The sequence below is a fragment of the Lipotes vexillifer genome, unplaced genomic scaffold (assembly GCF_000442215.2).
Source record: "Lipotes vexillifer unplaced genomic scaffold, Lipotes_vexillifer_v1.1 scaffold440, whole genome shotgun sequence".
In the NCBI taxonomy this organism is placed as follows: Eukaryota; Metazoa; Chordata; class Mammalia; order Artiodactyla; family Lipotidae; genus Lipotes; species Lipotes vexillifer.
The window spans coordinates 2675719-2699303 of record NW_006778543.1 but is presented as its reverse complement, the minus strand read 5'-3'; the positions used below and the strand labels follow the sequence as shown (position 1 = coordinate 2699303).

The 23585-nt window shown below is 42.5% G+C and overlaps 1 protein-coding gene across 1 annotated transcript in view; it reads right to left on the bottom strand.

The window, feature by feature from the left end:
* Positions 1-11051: 11051 nt before the first annotated feature.
* The window catches only part of SAMD12 (sterile alpha motif domain containing 12), a 410401-nt gene continuing 397867 nt past the window's right edge, over positions 11052-23585 (bottom strand). The window contains exon 5 of the mRNA XM_007451677.1: positions 11052-11556. Within this exon, the coding sequence (XP_007451739.1) occupies positions 11534-11556 (23 nt within the window). The 3' untranslated portion in view covers positions 11052-11533. The remainder of the gene's footprint in view (positions 11557-23585) is intronic.

Below are 23585 nucleotides of genomic sequence, written 5' to 3'. Positions count from 1 at the left end.
ATAGAAAAACAGAGCTGGAAAAGCAAAAATGGGAAAATTACATGGAAATTTAGTAGAGAAGTATGGAAATGGAAGGAAAGAGGGTGTAATGTGAGACGAGAACCAGAAGAGTCTGGTGGCTGCGAGATTTCTTGGTTGGCGGCAGAAGGGAAAGATTTGGTCTAAGGAAGGGAAGCCGTTGTCTTTGGATGTATGGTGAGGGTGGCATAAATGGGAAGGACTTTTAAGATATTTTCTGTATAACACATACCCACACCCTGTCACACTTTCTGCTTTGGAAGTTTCATGAAGGGCAAAATAAAATCTGGAAATGTTTTTGTATATATTTTTGTTCCCCTCTTGGACTTTCCTCTAGAGATTGGGCAACGGGAGACCTAATCATATTAGGGTTACACTAACGAAAGGACAGAGACATGAGAGAAAGACAGGAACCTATCAAGCTTTCCATTTCTCAGGAGACGGGGGACATCTTCACTTGTGAAACAACGATACACAGTTCTCATTATCCACTCCCACTTTATATCTCCCCAGTTGCTTACAAAAACAGAAGAACGTGGTTGTCCTTATTAAATCTTATTCTTTTAGCTGGTTTTATCCATATACGTACAAAATCATGAAAGGTAACGGAAAGCTATTTTACAGTGTACATATATCTATATGCCATAAAAATAGATTTATGTGAAAGAGAAAGTATTAACAATCCTAATGATTTCATAATCACCATAAGAAACCTCAACAGTGGACAGCTTTCTTTGGAACAAAAGATCTAGCACTGCAGAGTACATTTACTAGGTCCCATGGAGCGATTTTATACAGTTCTGAATCATCTTAGGTCAACACATACTTTTGATGGTAAACTTCTCATGACATCACTATCCTTGATCCAAGTATGGCCACCACGTTTACCCAGGCAAGCATGAGTTCCCAAAGCACTCAGATGGCAAGAAAGCTTTCTCTGTACCTACTTCTTGCTTGGGTTACCTAAAGCGGCCTAGGTAACCTGCTACCGAGAGCTTTCACCCACCTCTGAAAACACATCTGGCTTTAGCCTTTATTAGGATCAGTTCATTTGCCTAACAAAGAGTTCGTGGCAGTTGCTAGGCTCAGTAGGAAGAAGGGGAATAAGGTGGGAAGAACAAGGCACCAGGTTTAATTCGGTTCACCTAACACTTGTAGAGCAACTATTAAGTACCAAGTGATGGTGATACAAATACAAATAAGATGAGGGTCCTACACTACAGAGAAAGAAGGGTAAAATGGGCTCAAAGAGAGACACAAATGAGAAAAGGGAGAGAGGAGGAGATGAGACAGAGGCAGAGGAAGGTAAAGAGAAGCACACAGAAAGGGAGTGCTAAGCGAAAGGCAGAGAAACGACAGAGGAAAAGGAAATGATGAAAAAGAGACAAAAAAAGAAAACATAGCCAGAAATGATCCAAGAAAAGTCAAGACAAAGAGAACGTGGGGTTTGTAGGGCTCTAGTTTCACATCTTCCAAAGAGGTTCACTGACAAAGAAACTTGCCCCGTTTTCCACGTTCTTAACTTGTATGAATAGAAGGTGGGAGGAAACTGTTACTTTTAGAGTTACAGGGTGTGCAGACAGATTTAGAAGGTTTATACAGTGAGTGAGTCAGTAAACTAAACTAAAAGGTTCTCACAGGTTTTGCTTTTGGAAACCTTTTCTGGGGGGAAAAAACCCCTCAAATCCCCCAAAACGAGTTTCACTGTAAACATGTAATAAAAAAGGGCAGTGGGTGTTTCCCTTCTTTTTCATGCAATTTACACGTGCCTTTTCCTCTCTGGGAAGGAAGCATTTCTCTATTACCAGTTGAGGCAATTCATCATATTCAGCAAAGTCACAGTGGTTGTAAGTACTCATTACGATGTCTCCTTGAGACAAGGAAGGGAGAAAATGGTAGTTTAGAGCAGAAAAAATGGTCTACTGTTTATATTTGGTGCATCATATTACTCAGTGGATTTTTTTTTTTTTTTAATTTGAGAAAAAAATGTCGGTGTGTTTCAAATACCTGGTTGAGAGTGGAGTATACCCAGATGTTTGCCGAACTAGAGAGCGGCTCTCTAATCCTGAGTCCCTTGGGCAGGTGTTACTTGAAAGCATCCCAATTGATAAAATACAGACAGCTGACACTTGGTCATCACCTGAGAGATGGAGATGGAGGTGATGGGAAATTCCATCAATCATGCTATGATAAGCACTTAAGACTCTCTCGGGGTGAGAGCAGATTGGCGGGCCAAGATCTGTTGTCCCATCTCTTTCCAGGGTGTTACCAAATCTATGGAGGGAGAGAACTGTGTCTTTTGCCTAGCTGTGTTCAACACTAAAGCGTTCAACGGTAATAGCCATCATGCTGATGGGATTTGGTGTTGGGGGAATTCTGTGTGCTGGGAGCTGGAGAGAGGCTACCAATTCATTCCACATATATTATTTCTCCAGGAAACACAGCATAATTGAGGACAATTTTCCACCATGAATTGCATCATTAGCTAACACAGGGAAAGTGAAATGCTGTTAACTTTCTTTTTTCTTCTGACAAGCTGATGAGCTGAAGAAAATAGAAAAGTTTAATGTAATTTTTTCCCAAGGATATATGTTGAAAATCAGAATCAAAACACTTTTACACGGTAATAGAAATCCCGCATTTTAATACATTGCCATGCACGTAAGGAATCAAGTAATGCTGAATACAAAATAGTCAAATATACAAAATGATAAAGCAGATTTTCAAGACTGATAGAGATCATGCTCACAGGTACAAGGGGGCAAAAATCTGTACAGTTACATTTCTATCAATTTAAAAAGAAACATGCCCCTCCCCCGAAAGTCTTTTTGAGCACAACCCAAAACGCAAGGAAACATTAAAAGAAAATGTAAAGGGGACCCAAAGGGAATTGGCAAGTTGATAGCTGCTTAAGATATGGAAATTGGTAGTTCAAAATTGTGGTGTGCAATAATTCTTATGTTTAGAGAAAAAAGTTTCTAAACATCGTATGCCCTGGGGACACAGGGAACTAAAATGAACATCCAACACAAAAGGCACTCTTATTTTACTACATAACCAGCTTGTGTCCTCCTTAAGTCTAGTCTTGGGAGTAGTTGTCTAGTTGTGGGCAATATATAAGGAAAATACTTATTTAATTAACCACTATTAGGGGATTAAGAGATTTCAGACTGCTGGTTTAACTACTCACTTAAGCAAGCTATAAAAATGTCTACCCTCTACATAGGCTTTTGTGTTACGAAATGTGCTTTTATAGCCATGTTTGTTAGTGTTTGTAAAACAGTGAACCATTTTTTTTCTTCGTCAGATTTTTTCCCCTCATATGCAATCAAGAGCACTGGTTTTATATTCAATTCACATTGTGTGATTTTTCTTCCTCTTTCTAGCACAAAGACCAATGTACGGAAGCTCATAAAGGAAGTTCAGTGTGGCTCTCTGCTTCCCGTGACCCTCAATTTGTCAACTTCATTGGTCTTCTTCAAGCCGGGGATTGGCAATCTTCACCTGCACTAAGCCCAGCCCAAACCTCTCTCTCTCAGCTTGGTCACAGTGCTCTAAACCTTTGGAAGGTGGAGAGGTTTGCATCATTAGCTCTTCAGACCAGCCCCCAGGTATTGTGTGTACATACGAAGTGTTTGAGTTACCTTCAACAACTTTTCTATAAGTTGTACAAAAACAACTACTGAAGTTCCTTCCTTAGCATCATTCCTTCAAATAAAGTAATTTTGTACCCCCCCAAAAAGGTTGATTGATACTTTCTTATCGTTTTACTTTTTAAAATCCCAGAATGGGCTTTCAGTCATAATAGCTATAGGGAAAGGCATAAAATAAGAGGAAGGACTCACTGATAAAAGCCCATATCCCCGCTCACCATGATGAATACGCAGATACTGGTGGTACAGGACAGCTTCTCCGCTTAGCTCGTTTTGGCCTCCAAACAACCCTGTCTGCTAAGACAGAACAGGTAGCATCCCAAACGGATGAGCAGAGGCCCAGAGAGATGGGCAATTTCTCTTGAGTTCAAGTATTCTTGAATTCAAAACATCTTCCCCTTTATCAGAGCAGTGCCAGTCTCCACAGAGCCCTAAGAATAACTCAAGTACAGAAACCACAACAGATCAATATTTTCTTTCCTCGGGTACTTTTGACTGCTAATATGTAATTGTGTTACGATACTGATATTTTCTAAAATTTTGTGTCCAACTATTTCTTTTGGTGCCTAATGATATTAAATAGTCGGATTAACTGGACCTACAGCAAGTATGATGTAGTGACACAAGAGTTTTAGTGGAATTTGTTTCAAAACATTTGTGCTGGTTTGGCTTTTCAGCAGACTAGTTGCTTCTGTGCCAATCACAACTGAGACTTACAGGGTGAAGTCAAGAACTTGGCATTATGCAGCTCTCTGTAATGTGAACGTTCACTAGCTAAACAGAGGTCTCCTCAAACATGGCCTTGTAAGGATAGCATTTTTCTACTGGTGAAGGAAATGTAGTGGTGGAGGAATCATTCAGAGCCCCAGAGAGGCTTCCAGTTTCCTTTGAGTGAATTTAAGCAAGTGAATCCTGACTACCCCAAGTGGGGGTCAACACTCACTGAAGAGGCTACTGCTCCTAGAAATAGAAGGGTGATGTGAGGTGAGAGTGGAATTATAATGAAAAAGACAAAGGTTCCAGTGTTCATATATGAATTACTCCCCCTGCCCCCCCCATTTCTCTTTAAATTTTCCACCTATAAACAGGGGCCTTTTGATGTGAAAGTGAACCTGGTTATGTACTTCAAAACCTCTGCAGCTGGTACGCAGGGAAACGTTTTTGGTCTCCTCTCAAATGCATCAAACGGGAACTAGGTATAGGCATTGTCAAAAGCTGCAACAGAGTTAGCGGGTAGCTCCCAATGCAAACACATAAATGTAGTTGACTGTGTTAACAAAAAAAATACTGAAAATACATATAAAGGATTAGAATTGATCTAGGGAATCATATCATCAAGGACCAAGGTGGTACTCAATTAAATCACATTATTGGAATTACGCTTGCATAGGGAGTCTATTCAGAGCTTCAAAAGGTGTCTTTATGACATTTGTGCTATTTGAGAGGGAGGCCAGGCTGACCTCTGGGGAGATGCGAGAAGACCAGCGTCAGCTTGTGGAATGGAACAGGGGGAACCACCGAGGCATTTAATGACCAGTGATTTTTCTTCAAGGTTATGTCACAAAATCAGCTCCCCCACCCTGAGAGAAGTAATGATCTAAATACTAAGAGACTCATTTTAGAATTTTCTTGGAGTAAAGCATTTGAGTACATTTTCAGAGAAAATGGGGGTCGGTGGTGGTGAATAGATATGACCACACAAAACAGGTCTGTGTGCTCTGGCACGTCAACCCAGCTTAGAATTCCACGTGTAGTAGCTGCGTGTGTGCTGATATGCCAGGGCCACGTGAAAGCAGCCTGTTTATTTCCTTTGATCCAGATGATTGAAATTTAAAAGGCTATAAACAATGCAGAAGACAACCAGCAGCGTCTTCGGTGCCTTAAAGATTTCAGGTGTTAGTATCTCCTATGTTGGCTTAATTTAAGTCTCCTTGTTTATGTCAGACGGCTGTTTCTATCACCGCACTTCAGGCAAAAAGGCCTGGGTTTAGGAGCCTTTCTAAGGCTCTGGAAATGTCTGAGGTTTGGAAAACAACAACAAAACAAGCAATGAAACAATGAAACCCCTGAACCATTGGCTCCCAAATATGAAAAGGATATTGTATAATCAGAATTAATGTTTAAGTATCTGTAACAATGTCAGCCAGTCACCTGCAATTCAATGCAAGTCATACGGTTACCTTGAAATTTTTTTTAAAAAATTAATTAATTAATTAATTTTGCGGTACGCGGGCCTCTCACCGTTGCGGAGCACAGGCTCCGGACGCTCAGGCTCAGTGGCCATGGCTCACGGGCCCAGCCGCTCCGCGGCACGTGGGACCCTCCCGGACCGGGGCACGAACCCGCGTCCCCTGCATCGGCAGGCGGTAAAGATTTCAGGTGTTAGTATCTCCTATGTTGGCTTAATTTAAGTCTCCTTGTTTATGTCAGACGGCTGTTTCTATCACCGCACTTCAGGCAAAAAGGCCTGGGTTTAGGAGCCTTTCTAAGGCTCTGGAAATGTCTGAGGTTTGGAAAACAACAACAAAACAAGCAATGAAACAATGAAACCCCTGAACCATTGGCTCCCAAATATGAAAAGGATATTGTATAATCAGAATTAATGTTTAAGTATCTGTAACAATGTCAGCCAGTCACCTGCAATTCAATGCAAGTCATACGGTTACCTTGAAATTTTTTTTAAAAAATTAATTAATTAATTAATTTTGCGGTACGCGGGCCTCTCACCGTTGCGGAGCACAGGCTCCGGACGCTCAGGCTCAGTGGCCATGGCTCACGGGCCCAGCCGCTCCGCGGCACGTGGGACCCTCCCGGACCGGGGCACGAACCCGCGTCCCCTGCATCGGCAGGCGGACTCCCAACCACTGCACCACCAGGGAAGCCCCTACCTTGAAATTTTATGAGGTGTATGTTGTTGGTGACTTCGAGTGCTTGATATAATTGCGGAAGGAGGCTCTGAAGTAAGAATGCTTGGAGCTCTGCAAAGTTTTAAGACAGCCCTACGTGGAATGGAAGCTTCAGATTTACAAGGCCTTCTATACCCCTTTCCTGCTGTGCTGTGGAAGTAATTTCTCAGTCAGTGCTGCTGACCAGGAGGTCTAAAACTAGCCCCATACTCAAAGGCACTGCTCCTCTATATTTGTCACGGGCCGATTTTCACTCTAAAAATGTTAGATCGTACTGCTTGCCCCACTTTCCCGGAATCTTCCCTGCAGGGCCAAGATGATAGGCAGAAGAAAACCAGGATACCATCCTCCTAGCCATCTTCCCAAATGAGAATCTCCAGGGAAGGCTCTACTTTGCTCTTTTTGAGGGCTGGTGTAATCTCCCTGGGCACTTGGCTAATTTTGCCTCAAGCTTCCCACAGGTGGTTCGCCTTCAAAAGAAGGCTCCCTGTCTCCTTACTAGAGTTACGTTACCAGAGCAAAATAATGGAAACACAGCTCCCTGGCCTTGAAGCTGTGCTGTGGAGCCAGGAATCATCCACACTGATAAAGCAGAATTCATAAGATAGTTCTCTGGCTACAGGATTAGATGTACATCTAAGGAGACCAAGGGGCAGGACCCACTTGTCTTTGAAACCGAGTCCCCAGCTGTGCCCTGAGCGGCTGCATCTCCTGGGCTGTCCTCCCTCCCGATCTCATGTCCCTTGTTTTGATTAGTGGCACTGACCGGCCACCCCCTGGAGATGAGAATCCCTGTCCCAGTGTTGTCTGGGCACCAAGCTTTCACCAAGATCAACCTTAAGAAGGAATTCTCAGTCAGTCCCGGGGAAAAAAGGTGATGACTATGTTTCGCTGTTTGAGTTCTTTATGGAATACTTGAAATCTACACAAGGAACTATGTGAAAAGAAGAAAGAGATTAAAAGAAAAAAGAATACAAAACAACGCAAGAAAGTAAAGTGGAAGGGGTTGTGGGAGAGGTGAATAAAAACAGCCTTTAAGGCAGAAAGCAACTGATGTCATTTTCAAAGGTTAGGTTTTTGAAAAGAGATTACGGCAGCTTTAGGTCTAGTTGTCAAGTAACGAAATTACTCTAAAGAACGTAGAGGAAAATATCACAAAGAATGAAGCTGCTAATGCACTGGAAGAGGAGGTTTTGGGAAAACGAGAGTGCTAAGGGGGTCTTGAAAACTTTTCTTCCGTGAGACTTTTATTCTTCCTATCCAAAATCAATTGTGTGACATTTACAGACAAAGTAACAAGGGGGTACATTGCAAGTACAAGGGGGTACATCCATTAAGAGGTTGTAATCCTCCGTTTATATTCTCACGTCAGGTTGATAATTCCTTTTCCCCTTGAAGTTTAAAAATGAGGCAGAATTCCCTCAGAATGAAGGACTATTAGCCTCTGGGCTACTGAGAAGTGACCCTGGAGGGGACCCGGGTTATTTCCCCGTAATCGGAAGGTGGAATCGACGCTGCGGTTACACACCTCACAGAGCCTGAGTAGGGAATTGAAGACGCCATTACCCACAAGAAAGCTGATAGGGTCTCCGTCCTCCTAGGTATGTCTTAAAACTACTCAAGTGATTTGATTTTTACCCTAGCAGAACCACCGATGCTCTGAGTATTTAAATTCACTTCTGGAGCTGGAACAAACTTATCCCCTTGGCAACCAAGAGAGTCTAGTAATTATTCGTTTCTGTTCCTTCCCAAGACTGCCTTTCCTGTGCAAGTGAGGGGCCCAGCCTTTTAATAAAAAGATTCAGCACAGGTTCAAGTAAAAGGAAAAATAAATGCATCAACAGTTTACAGCCCTTAGACATCAAAGCATTTATCCCTTACCTCCCCATCTCCTGCTTCCTACTAAACAAAACTCACCACAGCCATCTCTGAGGTGCTGGGAGTAAAATGTCCTACACACATCTTGGCAAGAAGGTTCAGCACAGCAGGAAATAACCATGGGTCATTGTGGGTCAACACAGAACAAAGAATCCCAAGGCTGTGAAGGAAATTGTTTCTCCATTTTGCTGGTTTAGCTCGTGACTGCTCAGATTTTATGCCACCGTTTCCAAAACTATGCCCCCAGATGATTTCAAACAGAGGTCGACAGTTTGGAAAACAGTATTTCATATGCAAATATGTGGTACGTGCCAGGAATTAAGGCATTTTTAGAGAAGCCATCTTCAGTGGGGCTCTTTCATTGTCTCCATCTTTGCCCTTTCCTATCTCCATCTTTACCCTTTCCTATCTCCATCTTTACCCATCATCTTTAAATAATTGTCCAGCACACTTTGGACTCAAAAAAAAAAAAAAAAAAAGCTAGGAAACTCTACTTATTTAATGGTTTGTAACGTATTTTGCAAAAGCCAAAGTCAGTAAGGATGAACCACCACCATTTCATGAACATCTATCTGCACCACAAAGCATGTCCAGTTTTCCAAGGGTGTTAACAGTTGTTCTCAGAATGTCCCTGGCTAAATGAACTCATTCCCAGATAATATCTCAGCACCTGGCAGTAGTTCTTTCGAATTCATCAGGCCCGATTTTGTGTCCCTGGGACTAGTTATAGAATTGGGGCTTCAGAGAATCCAGCATGATGATGAATTGCTGTTTCTGCATAAGGGATGGGAATATAGGTGACCAGGGTGGATATCAAGCCACTGTAAGTTGCTTTGGGTAGCTCCTACCAGCTAAATCTGAGTGCTGGGAGGGTTGGCTGTACATGATGGGAGCAAATACATGGCCTGACGCTGTCCACTACCTCTTACTCTGCTGTCCACTTCCTCAGGCAAGGGAACTGTGCATGTCCATTTCCCCACGTTGCTCTGGCAGGGGATGAATGCTGTCTGAATTCAGTTTTCATTGTGGAAAAGGTGGGCTGGGGATAGTGTTTGGGAGGAGGACATATCATAAGGGCAGGGAGAGTCTACCTTGTACACTGTTGTTGCCCCAGCTCAATGCTTGGCACATAGCAGATGCTCAATAAACACTTGCTGAATAAAGAAGGGAAGAAACGAAAGATTGGAGGGAGCTCTGGAATTGGAATTGAACCTCAGGAGATGGGCAGTGGAGACTGAGGTGTCCAGGGGTGTTGGCAGCCAGGGTTTGACTTCCTAATTCTGGATTTGTAAAGAATTACGGTCTGCTGGGCGCCTGATGGTGCCTATGCCGACCCATCAGAGAGCCAGATTTGGTGGCGACTAGAGCTTCTCTGAGTTCCCTCTTGGAAGCCCCCTTCTTTGGCACTACAGCCCGCAGGCTTGTGGTGAGTCATCCTGCTGGGTGACGCACCCGAATCACATTGGGATCTCTCTTTCCTTCCCTGTCAAGTTTCCAAATCTCAGGTGGGGTAGTTTTCTAATGGGCTGTGCATTTCCTGATACCCCCGGGGGAGGTAAGATGTGGGGAGAACAGACAATGAGTGTGTGTCTGGTGACCCTCTAAAATGCCAAGCTTGCTTGGGCTGGCCGGCTCCCAGGGTTGTTACATGTATTTAAAGTAAAGTCTCCGATGTCTGCTGGTCTCAGGCTGGGACTGTGGGCACACAGAACATACTTGGCTGAGTTTTTGATTCAGTCAACTTTACATTTTCAGGGGAAAAAAATGCTAAAGCATGATGTAGGGTCAATCAATATGGACATTTCTCTAATTCCTAAAGACAAGCAATAACTGGGTTGACTGGTTTCCCAAGACTGTGCTTTGCTGTAAAACAAAGTACAAAAAAATTAGTTATGGGTATAATCCCAGAAAGGATTAAAAAGGACTAGTATGTTCTCTTCTGAGGAAGAAATCTAGTGTGGGGTTGGAACCTCTTGCTTCTCTAGACATGCAGGGGGTCACTTGTTTTTTCTCTTCAAAGAATTGTGATCAGAACTTGACTTAGAGAGGTTTCCAAAGTGTTAAAGGCAGACCACACCCTGGGAAACTGCATTCTGCTGTCTTTACCATCAATGCACCTATGCTAAGATTAAAATACGGCCACACCCCCATTTTGGTTTTTTGGAAAGAACTGTTCTATAGAATGAGAGACTACATACATTGGCCAAACAGAAGCCTCCTGTGTTTGAGTGTGTGTATGTGCTCGTGGTAAGTTGTGCCCAGGTAAGAGGAAACTAGAGCTAAACGATCACCATTCCCCAGGCCCACCTTTACTTCCCTTTGCTGCTGTAAGAAATCCAGTTGTTCAATAAAGTGGCAAGAGGTTAAGTCTAACAGTACTGTGGTCATATTTACCAATCTACCACAAACGATGGAGTATATGCTAGGAGTGGAGCCTCGTCTTGCACAGTCTGAGCCAGAAATAGGACAAGATTTATAAGAAAGAAGAAAAGACTTGTTTTCTCACATGTACTGAACGTGCTGATTCGTTTCGGTATAGGGGGTTCTCATGTCAACTGCTTAAGAGTTGGACAGAATACCCTTAGATGTCATAACTAACACAATCGAGACATGTTTACATTCCTACCAGGGCATAATATTGTGAACACTTCCACTGAGATTGCAGAACTGCTGTAATTTTTTTCTAACGCATCATGCTGTCTGCACACATAATAAAATAATCCAGTAGTTGCCATGCTAAAAGGGGACTTCTAGTGAAGGGCACAGACAGCTCCCCAAAGGGAGCTTGAGTTATGCACAGTGATGAAAACTGGAAGCAGTTTTCCAGCTAATGGTCTGCCAATGACCACTTGGAGCAAGTTGGCACTGTATATTATGCACCTCATTTAAAAATCCATAGCAAACTAAGATTTTCCAAAGCCCATGATCTTGACTGAATGGGTGGTTTTTCAGTTAATCTGGTTAATCTGTCAATGCTCCAAGGATATCTTCTGGCAGTGCCATGAGTTAGTCTTTCTGTGAGGAACAGGCCATGTTCATATCGACTGGCAGGACAGCAGCTTGGAAGGCTAACCGCGTTTATGGAGAACCCTCAGTTGAGGCTGCAAGAGGAAAAAGAAGAAAACATGATGAGCTATTTCTGTATATTCCCATATACTGGTATGTAGCAATAATCCGATTCAAACAAACCTTAACATCCTTAGGTCAAAGAGAAGGCGCTATTGGAGGTAACGGTGACTCAACTTCAAGACGAACTTATGGTGGCTTGTATTCTTGGGAAGTCCTTCCTTTTTTTTTTTTTTTTTTTTTTTTTTTTTTGCAGAGTGTGGAAGATATCCATCTCAGGGATAGGAGAAGTTGCACGAAAGGAAGGGGGAAAACTGGATCCTTGGAACTGGCATTCAGCCCTACGACAGGGCTGTGGTTTGGGAAACCATGTCATACATTATGGGGTTTTGTGCATTTACTTGATCTGGAACAAGATCAGACTGGGAATGGTGTGGAATCATTTTGGGGTGAGGGTATAGTGGGGGGTTTCATTCTTCATTAAGAAGCTTTCCTAGGATAAAACCTAGAAAAACATATTGGAAGCAGTATGGGTGGAGGTCCGGAGTTTGCTAGTTGGAAAGTCAGGTTGGCTGAGCAGGTTAGTGACTAGGTAGAGAAAGTCATTAAAATCTGAGCAGATTGAAGTACTTGAATGGCAACCCTGCTTCTGACCTTGGGAATACTGGTACAGAAATATTTGTCTAATTTTTCCAACTTTATTTTCTAATTTCCTTTTATTTTATCTCAGTATTCCCTACAGATCCTTATACACAGGTCCTCATTAATTAGTTAATAAAAGAGCACAATTGAATATTTTGCTCAGAAAGATTATCAATATGAGCTTTATTTAATACACAGAACTATTGGGCAATGGAGAGAAAGCAAGAGTTCTTAATGTTAAAAAACAAAAACAAAAACAAAAAGCTTACCTAGGTTTTAAAACTGGCTTTTTAAAACACGAGAGAATGCACAATTTATAAGCAAATGTTTCATTAAACTTACTATTTTTGAGACAATACAAAAACAAAAGTAAGGTGCTATTTAAGTGCATTCAATATACAATAATATACACTACTGATAAGGTTGTAATGAAAGTAGAATACTAATATATTGCTGATAGCATTGTAAACTGGAAAAGTAATGTCTATTTATTTAAAAACTATTAAAAATTCACATTCATTGACTCAGTGTTCCCATTCTTGGAGTGCATCCTAAAGAAATATTCTGAAAAAATGAAAGAAGCTATATGCACAGATATGCAACCCAGAGGTTATTTATAATAGTGGAAAAATTAGAAGACAACCAGTTTCCTAGTGTTGAAAACTTAGGTTAAGTAAATTATGGTGCATTAACAAGATGGATGATTACATGGCCATTAAAGTAATAATTATGATGATTATGTAGCAACATGGTGAACAGTTATGATATACTACAATACAAAACTTACACATATGTATAGAAAAGAAATGTAAGGGAAAGGTGAAGGCTTTAGGATTTTTATTATTGTTGTCATAATGTTTTACACAAGAACAACAAAAGTTAGGGTCACAGGGTGCAGCTTTGACCCATAAGCATTGACTAACTAAAGCATCCACGGTTATTTTCATTCACTAATACTACTAAGAAAATAAATATTTATAATTTCATTAAGAAATAACAGTCCAGGGCTTCCCTGGTGGCGCAGTGGTTGAGAGTCCGCCTGCCGATGCAGGGGACGCGGGTTCGTGCCCCGGTCCGGGAGGATCCCACATGCCCCGGAGCGGCTGGGCCCGTGAGCCATGGCCGCTGAGACTGCGCGTCTGGAGCCTGTGCTCCGCAACGGGAGAGGCCACAACAGTGAGAGGCCCGGGTACCGCAAAAAAAAAAAAAAAAAAAAGAAATAACAGTCCAGTATTATTAAAGGGGATTAGAAACTGACACAAGTAAAAATCTTTTATCCAAGCCGACCTGTAAAAGCGAAGTACAGCTGGAATAACAGATTTCTAGGAATCTGATACCCTATACTATTACCCAGACTTTGCTAAAATCAGCTCTGGAAAATGTGTGAAAAGAATTATTAAGAATAACCTAAATTTAAAAAGTAAAATTGAAAAGAGAATAATGATAATAAAGAGTAAACACCAATTGGGCTTCCCTGGTGGCGCAGTGCTTGAGAGTCCGCCTGCCGATGCAGGAGGCGCGGGTTCGTGCCCCGTTTCGGGAGGATCCCACATGCCGCGGAGCGGCTGGGCCCGTGAGCCATGGCCGCTGGGCCTGCGCGTCCGGAGCCTGTGCTCCGCAAATGGGAGAGGCCACGACAGTGAGAGGCCCGCATAACGCAAGGAAAAAAAAAAAAAAAAAAAAGAGTAAACACCAATTAATTACTCTACTTTGGATCCTGAGTCAGGAGTTGATAACTAGGTTTATCACAGCTGCTCTTTCTCCAAATAACCATGTCTTCCACATGAGCCTCTAAGGCTGATGGAAAGCAGATGTGTCTAACAATAAGATTTATAGCCATGGACATGAGCTGAGCCTATTAGACCTTAAAGGTCTTTCACCTGCGGCTCCCCAGCACGGTTCTTGGGATAAGAAGAATATCCCCATTTTGTGGATGAGGAAATTGAGGCCCAGGAGTATTATTTGCCCAAGGTCACACTGCTAGTGAAGGTCAAATCTGTACTAAGACCTAGGTCTGTCCCATTCTAGTGACATATAGGAGTGACAGGGACAAATATATCAAGTATTCAGAGTATTTCCCATTCTCCTATCTTCTAACTAGGATTCTGTGGTTATCCACAAGCCCAATCAGCACAACAAAGGGCCCTGGTGGGCAGGGAAAAGAACTGGTGGCTAAATTAATTTATATTAGAAAGATGGAGATATTAGAACAGAGATACTCCTACAAGACTGGAATACACGCAGGAGTAGAGGCCACAGAGAGACAAACTGGGGGTTTGTAGAGTGACATAGGAGATTTGGGGTGATGGCTGCCACATGTGTGGGCCCTTTGGAAGAGGGATGGCCAAAGAGAAGAGTGCGGATGGCATAATACTACCTTGACCCATCTTTCCACGGAATCAGCATTCATTGCTCTTCGATGCTTTTGCAGTTATTTATGTTTCCTTTGAATGTGTCACCAGGTTGAGTTGGGCTTTATGTGGGGGCAAGGGGTCCCTGTTTACTCAGGTTGTATGTGCAGGGATGTGCCTAGTATAAGGCTTGGACCATTGTCTTTCTGTCACGTGTACCGTGATGGCTCTGCCGTTATCGCTTGGTTAGAGATTTTTGTTATGTGTAACGGGAATCAAACCTTCAGGTACGTAAAAGCTACATGAGGTCAAAATGTAAAATGGCAGTTTGTATTAGATGGCTGTGGCTCTTTATAGTTTTGTTTTGTTTTTAGAATAGAGGTATAGTTGATTTACAATACTGTGTTAATTTCAGGTGTATAGCACAGTGATTCCGTTTTTTTTTTTTGCAGATTATATTCCATTATAGGTTACTTCAAAGTATTGAGTATAATACCCTGGCTCTATATAGTAAATCCTCATTGCTTACTTATTTTATGTACAGTAGTTTGTATCTGTTAATTCCATACTCCTGACTTTTCCCTTCCCCCCACTTCTCTCCCCTCCAGTAACCATAAATGTGTTTCCTACGTCTGTGAATCTGTTTGTTTTGTATATACACTCATTTGTATTATTTCTTAGATTTCACATATAAGTGATATCATATAGCGTTTGTCTTTGTCTTATTTCACTAAACACTATATTCTCTGGGTCCGTCCATGTTGCTGCAAATGGCAATATTTCATTCTTTTTTATGGCTGAGTAATATTACACTGTACATATATACCACATCCTCTTAAACCAACTGTCTGTTGACGGGTACTTGGGTTGCTTCCAAGTCTTGGCTATTATAAATAGCGCTGCTATGAACATTGGGGTGTATGTATCTTTTTGAATTAGAGTTTTCTTTTTTTCTGGATATATATATATATATACCCAGGAGTGGGATTGCTGGACCATATGGTAGACCTTTTTAAATTTTTTTTTAAAGGAACCTCCATGTTCTTGTCCATAGTGGCTGCACCAATTCACATTCCCACCCACAGTGTAAGAGGGTTCCCTCTTCCTCTCCAGCATTTAGTATTTATAGATATTTTGATGATGGCCATTCTGACAAATGTGAGGTGATACCTCATTGTAGTTTTGCATTGCTCCAATAATTAGCAATGACCCACAGTCACCTCCACATAACAGTCAATAAGAAGCAGAACTAACATTTACTGAGCAGCTACGATGGCCAACTAAGGTTCTACAGGCACTCACTCACAGTCCTGACTGCCATCTTTGAGGCCTGAACTGCATTATCCTCATAACACACCTGGAAAACATGAGGCTAAGTTCATTAAACTGTCACAGCTATCCTGCTGGAATGCCCAGAGCTGAGACTGGAACACAGATCTGTTCTCACCACAGTGCTTTCCTGACTCAATACGAAACACGTGTTAGGAAAGGAAGTTCCTAAACTCCAACAGGAATGTGGGAGACAAAGCAAGCAGCCGTGTTTGTATAAAAGAATGCTCATCAAGCGTGAACCTATATACAAAGAGCTCTAAGTAAGAAGTTTGACCTAGAGAAAGCTAGTACATTTCTATCTAACAGTCTAAAAGCTGTTCTATGTTTAGAGCAGTGGTTCTCAACTGGGTGCAATTTTGCCCCCATCTGGCAGTGTCAGGAGACATTTCTGGTTGTCACAGCTCGGGGGTTACCACTACTGGTATCTAGTGGCTAGAGGCTGGGGACCCTGCTAAACATCCTGGAATGCATAGGACAGACCCGCACTTTAAAGAATTAACCAGCTCAAATGTCAATAACGCTGAGGTTGGTTTAGCGGGTAGAGGTCCTTGCTTATCTTCCATTCCTGGTTGTGAGCCAAATATATCACTCCCAAAATAGGCCAAGATAAAGACCAACTTAAGTGTGCCTCTTGTGTATACAGGAAAAGGCTAATTTCAAACCTCACTCCCCTCTTCTCTTCATCATTTGCTCATTTTATTTGATTTTATATTCAATGTAATCAAAACCTCTAATACTAAATCATTTCTAACTTTTAGAACCCTCACATGCATACCATTATACGAATCAAGATGGGATGATTTAAACAGGTATGTTCAATTAATTAATCAGTATGTATGGAAGAAGTCAGGAGACAAAAGAAGGACAAAGGAGGATTTACGTGGCGATAAAACTCAACTCTGCTAACCAGCCCTTTGGTGGGAGAAGTCACAGTGTTCTCAGTTGCACTGGTTTCATTTCTGCCACTACCGGCCCTCTTGATAGTTTGGCACGGGCAGGGGGTGGGGGTGGGTGATGGTTTGAACGTGACTAAGAAATCAACGCTACCCCTGACTGCATGAAGATGGAAGTCAGAATCTTAGGCAAGATGGGTATCAGAGTGGCAGAGGACTTGGGTTAAGGGCAATAAAACAGATGACACATACAAACTAGTCTGTAACATCTCATAACCCCTAGTAAACTGGAAACCACAATGACTCTGTGATGGCTGATTTTATGTGTCAATGTGACTGGGCCATGGAGTGGCCAGATGATTGAACATTATTCTGGGTGTGTCGGGGCGGGTGTTTCTGGATGAGATGAACATTTGAATCAGTAGACTGAGTAAAGCAGACTGTCCTCCCTAATGTGGGTGGGCCCCATCCAGTCAGTTGAAGGCCTGAGTAGAATAAAGGCTGAGTAAGGGAGAATTCACTCTCTATGCCTGTCTTTGAGTTGGGACATCAGTCTTCTCCTGCCTTTGGACTCGGATTTGGACTTCAACTGGACTTCATACTATTAGCTCTCCTGGGTCTCCAGATTGCTGACTACAGATCTTTGGCCTCTCAGCCTTCAAAACTGTGTGAGTCATTCCTTATAATTATCTATCTATCTATCATCTATCTATCATCTCTCTCTAGATAGATAGATCTATAGATAGATCTATAGATACATCTACTGGAGACCAATATCTCCTATTGGTTCTGTTTCTCTGGATAACACCAACTAACTCAGTCTATAGACCACAATGGCCATAACAATAAGCTCTGTTACTAACCAAGTACTATGAGCTGAGCATCATGCTCAGAGCCTGTTCATTTTGCAGCAACCCAAGGACGTAGATCCCGCGGCCTCACTCTACAGGTGAAGAAAGTCAGGCTCGGGGAGATAAAGGACCTTAGACAGGCTGCAGCCTTCAGGCCAGGCTGTGACCTTCAATCTGGTTATGACATGTCAGGGACCTGTTGATTCCACAAGTGCTAAGAAGACACAGGAGGTCCCAAGGCCCCATGGGAAGATTTTCAGGCAATCACTTATAACCAGGTTGGGTAGGAAGGCTTCAGCCTCCATCTCCCACCCTCTCGGCCCTGTATTTTATTGTTTCAATTAGAATGTAATGGGCTTCTGACAGTATAAGTGGAGTCTTTCTGGAGCTGGCTTTGCTGTCCTGATTGGCTTGGGTGGCTGCCTCTCTCTAGGGGATTTGTGGGTTCGTGAGATGAGTGAAACTGGACACACACACACACACACACACACACACACTGAGAGACTGAGAAAGAATGCACTTGTGTGCAAGCTGACCCTCTCCCTTCCTCAGCCCTAGGGGGGAAAAAAAAACCCCACGGATACTGTATTCGTCCCCTTCCGGTTCTACTACAAATAAAACTGCTAGTCTACAGTCTACACTATGAGGCTCAGAAACCTCTCAGAAATCGACTCTGGTTCCTGTGGGTTGAGTCTCTGGATTCCAGAGTTTTAAGAACTTGGCCATTTCGGTCTGAGGTTCTCAAAATTGACTGCATCAGACTCATCTCAAGGAGTTAAAAATTTTTATTTTGCCCAGCCTCTCTCCATTTCCACTGATTCAGAGTGTCCAGGGGGAGGTCTAGAAATCTCTGTGTTTAACAAGTGGCTCGGTGATTCTCATGAAGCCAGCTTGGCACAAATACGTGGGCACACCTACATCTTTTCCCCAGGACTTAAATAGTAGTTATGTGTCCTTCAGACAGAGAAAAGTGTGCAGACTGCGGGGGAAATTTGCTTTATAGTTTTGTTCACTTCATGAAATAAAATACCAAGAGTCCTGGATATGATATAGTGCAGTGATCCAAATACTGGGTTTTAGAGTGAGGCTGACAGGAGTGGCACGACCCGAGCAAGCCATCCAACCCATTCAAAGCCCCGGGTCCATCATCCCAATACTGTTTAGTTTCTATAGGCTGATTCATGCATCAATTAATCAAAGAGGTAAGCAATATTTATTCCATTGAGCATTTACTAAGATGCTCCCCACTGCCTTGGGGGCTGCAAGGCTTGGAGAGTTAGTTTCATGTCTGTCTCATTGTACTTTTCATACTGTATTAGAACCACCTGATGATGTGTCTGAGGATAGACAAACGCTCCTCCAACTTTGCTGTGCTTGGAAATTCCCTGGAGAGCATAGTAAAGCCCAGATTTGGAGCTCCATTCTTTCCAATGGAAAGAATCCGATTCAGTAGGTCTGGAGTGGGTTTGTAAATTTGCATTTATTTATTTATTTTTTTCAGAATGCTTTATAATGTTTTTTTATTGAGGTGAAATTAACATTCAATTAAACATTTTACTTTATTTTTTTGTTTTTTGAATTTTATTTTATTTTTTTTATACAGTAGGTTCTTATTAGTTATCTATTTTATGCACATTAGTGTATATATGTCAATCCCAATCTCCCAATTCATTCCCCCCCGCTCCACCGCTTTCCCCCTTTGGTGTCCGTGCGTTTGTTCTCTACATGTGTGTCTGCCTTGCAAACCGGTTCATCTGTACCATGTAAATTTGCATTTCTAACAAGCTTGCAGGGGACACCCATGTCGCTAGTCTGAGGACCACTCTTTAAGCATCACTGCTCCTAACCCCAAGCTTCTTCAGGCAAAGAGTATGGCTTAGTCTTCTCTTTCTGTACTGGTGTGGTAAAATGCCTAGAATAGCAAAGGGGTTCTTGAGATCTTTGTTGAATGAATGAATGAATGTATGACAAACCTACATGCATGAGGTTAGCAGTTTATCTTAAAGTAAGGGCAGAATTTCTTTGGGGGCCACAGTACTGTTCTCGAATGAGAATGGATTTAGGAATTTCAGTGTATGCAAGCATCTGAACTCTATAAATTCTCTGTGATAATTCAAGACACCTATTGACCTCAGTCTCAGAGCATGATTTCCCCCAGGAAAACGGCAAAACCTCACCCAGCTATAGGGTCAACTTGAACTAGAAGCCTGCTGACAACAGTGGCTGCCACCTTGCACCATATGAATGTGAGATGATGCATTTCTGGGAGAAAGTATCGCAGGCCAGATGCTCTCAGCAGGGATGCGTTTGTATAGCCTATTAGTCAGAGGTAACCCCAGTGATTCCATTCCCTGCACTAGACAGAGGGAAGCTTCTCAAGTTATTAAATTCTAATAGCCACTCTAAAGGTTCACAGAGCCTTCCAGAAGAAAACTCTGTCCACTGGCACAGATGACAATGAATCTCATGAGAGGGCATGAAAACCTTGAAGTTTAATTCAAGTTGCCGCTGAAATTCCCCTCCATCTCCACAGTGTCAGACCGGCTGGCAGATCGTATTCTGAGGAATGGTTTCCTAATTCCTCTCACTGCTTCTGCACCCCACCTGACTCAATTACAAAGCATGGCACCTTTCATGTTTGTCGACTGAATGAATAAATCAAGTTCCTTTTCCTTTTTTATTTTAAAGCTCACCTATACCCCACTTTGTCCTTCTATTTAATCTTACTTTCATCTCAAGGGTCTCTCTGTTGACCAATCCAATAGCTTCTCCACTAGAAAAATGTTCTCTAAGATTCACTTCTTTAGAAAAAGTATATTCAAAAAAATTCTCCATATCCTGCAGCTTTTCCAAGAAAAAGAGAAAAGCCCACTTTTTAAGGCATATACAAGACACACCTAGGTTTCTCCTTTTGCATGCCGAGTCTCAAGGGGCTAACGTGCCTCTTTCTGAAGTAGAGCTACACAAGCTACATAAATATGAACAAATAATGCCGGGGATAATGATGGATTTCACCATACAGAGTCTTAAGAGGGGAAGGGTATTTTAGAATAGTGCTTCTCAAATTTTAACGTGCCTAGGAGTCACTTGGGTATCTTGTTAAAATGTAAATCACGCAGGCCTCACAAGCCCTCAGGTGATAACAGTGCTGCTGGTCTGTGCACCCCACTTTGAGTAGCAAGGCTGTAGAGTTCCTTCATCTAGAGCAGCGCCGTCCAATGGAGCTTTCTGCAATGATGGAAATGTTCTAGATCTGCTTTGTCCAACATGGCAGCCATTAGCCACATGTGGCTATTTTGAGCACTTGACATGTGGCTAGTGTCTCCAGAAAATTAATTTTAAATTTTATTTAATTTTAATTCATTTAAATTTAAATGGTCACATCTGTGTAGTGGCTACCATACTAGACAGCTGCTTTGTAGCATTGGAAACTGAGACTGAAAGAGTTAGTTAAAAGAGTTTCAGAAAGAAGAAACCCGAAAAGCAGGGCAAAGCCACAATCCTTAAACCCATACTCTAAATTTATTCTGATTCCCACCCTCCTCCCTTTCTGCTCTCTGTAGGGAGGGTTCAAGGCTTCCCCTCTGTTCTCCATCATGTTCCCAGAATCTCTCTCTAAACAAAATAGTAATTAGGAAAGGCTTTATAAATGTTCTAAAGTGCAGAAGATTATCTCGTTTACATAAACTCTTCTAAGTTGGCAAAAACAAGCAAGACGTCTTAGGAGAAACAGTTCTTCTGTTATGGGCCCTTTCACCCTGGGGTATGTCTAGCAGAATTCTGAAGACAGGCTCCAAGGTTATTTCTTTGCTGTGTTTTGGCCCTTTGGCCTGGAACACAGGAACAAATGCAAACAGTCCCAGGCATTCTAGAAAAGTTGAAAAGGAGAGCTCAGTTCAAGCTGAGTTCCCTCAAATGAGAAAATGCTCAGGGTGGGGAAAGGGTAGGATTTCATTTTGTCTGAACTGGATTTGTCAGCTCTCAGCATGTTACAATCTACATTAGAGTTAAAGAGCTTTGAGGATCTTCCTTGGGCTGGTGAGTACTAATTTCCATTGAGGAAAAAGTTACGAGGCTTGGATATCTGAATGATAACAGATAAGTTCTCTGTGCTGGCAGAGCTACAAAGCATGTTGCTATGAAACTGTATGGATTGGGCTATTTCTTTTGCGTATACAGTTTCCCCTTAAAGAATCCACTTGGCATGAGTTGCAAACCTGCTTCGGGACCCTTGTGATTAATTGCTTGTACTGGCTAGTGGCCATCAGCAGAATCTCGCAATTTACCAAGTTCTACACAGAATTATGAAACTGAAGGTTTACTGGGATTTCAGGTAATAGAGCCCAGATGTCCAAGACTATGATGTTTGAAATTATATGGCTCACAAGGCTATGGGACTTAAATCTTATTTATTTCTTGCTTAGTGAATTTCCCTCTTTCCATCTTATGTCATCTTGGACCAGTCACATGCTAAAGTCCTCATCTTGACATACTGCATCTAGAGAAGACATTCACATACCCACACCTGTAGCCAGTAGCCTGGAGACACGTGTGAGCCCCACCTTCCTGTCCAGGATCTTGGGATTACGTTTTAGCTAAGTATATAGTAATTAACAGCCCTTGCTCCACCTTGCTGCTATGCTAGAGCTTAACTTCCAAATTGCTTTCATGCATTCAATTGTATTTTATTCTATCAGGATCCAGGAGAAATGGGCTGGGACAGGTATTATTATCTCCATTTGGATGAGGAAACTAAGGTACACAGAAGAGAAGGGATAATAATAGCTAACACTTGTGGAACCCTTACGTGCCAAGGAGTACCGTTCCCATGGGGTTTCTGTGCATCATATCCCTTAAGCCTTGTAACACCTTCGAGGTTGATATGATTATCAACTCTACTTTGCAACCCAGAAAACTAAGACACACAGCGACTGGGTCACACTGCTGAGAACTGATGGAGCCAGGACGAAAGCTGGTACTCTGGCTCGGTTACGACGTGCCGCTTCCTCCCGAGAAAGTATCGTGAGCATCACAGATGAGACCTGGAGTCTGTTGGTGCTAATGGAGCATTCATTTAACATCGCTTGCAAGACAGAAGACAAATCCCAGGCACATTTTTCTAACAAGAAGCGCCCTCCTTCTTCCCTGTGCTCCTCCAGAGCACTGCCACCTCTTGAGTGTTCTGAGGCCAGAAGGGGGATTCTGTTTAACGGCACCCATTCGAGAAGAACACTTGGCCTAATATTCCCCGCCCTTTACGATCACACTTCAGCACATCCTTGCAGACTTATCCTGATGGATAAGTAACTGATGGAATTTGTCCTATCCTGCCTTTCCTTTGTTTACCTGGTCCCTACTTCCTTCCTCATCCTCCTGCCTCTATTCTCCCTTTCTCACCAGGCCAGCCACAGGCCACTTCAACAAGGCTTTATATATTCCCATAAAGCATCTCTCTCCCTGTTCAGAACCTCTGCAAGACTTTGTTGCATGAATGAACAAATGAAATGAACATCATTTTTTGATCACTGTACCAGGCATATGCAAAATACCAGGGATATAAAGATGAATGGCCCTTGTCATTGCCTTCAGGAAGCTTCCGCTCTACGGAGAGATCTGTACACAGGAAAACCACTATCACATAATGTCCTGCATGACATTACAGAAGGAAGGGTGCTCATCACTGTTTCCAGATATGGCTGGGAATCCTGCCCAAGCCTCCCCCGCCCTCCTGGTTAGGGAAACTTCATGTGCGAAGGGCTTGTATTTTATGCATCTTTGTTTAGCCCCAAGCACTCAGCACTCTCTAAACTAAGCAACTATATGATACCTAATAAAGGCCTGTCAGAGAAGTGATGGAGTCTCTCTCACTATGGTAGGAGGGGTCTAGAAACCTTCCCTCCTTCTGTCTTTTCAGTGGAAATGCAGAAGAGGGAAGCAGGCCCTTGCTGCCCCCAATGGCGGTCCCACAATGGTGCTGGCCCAGACAGGATGGGGG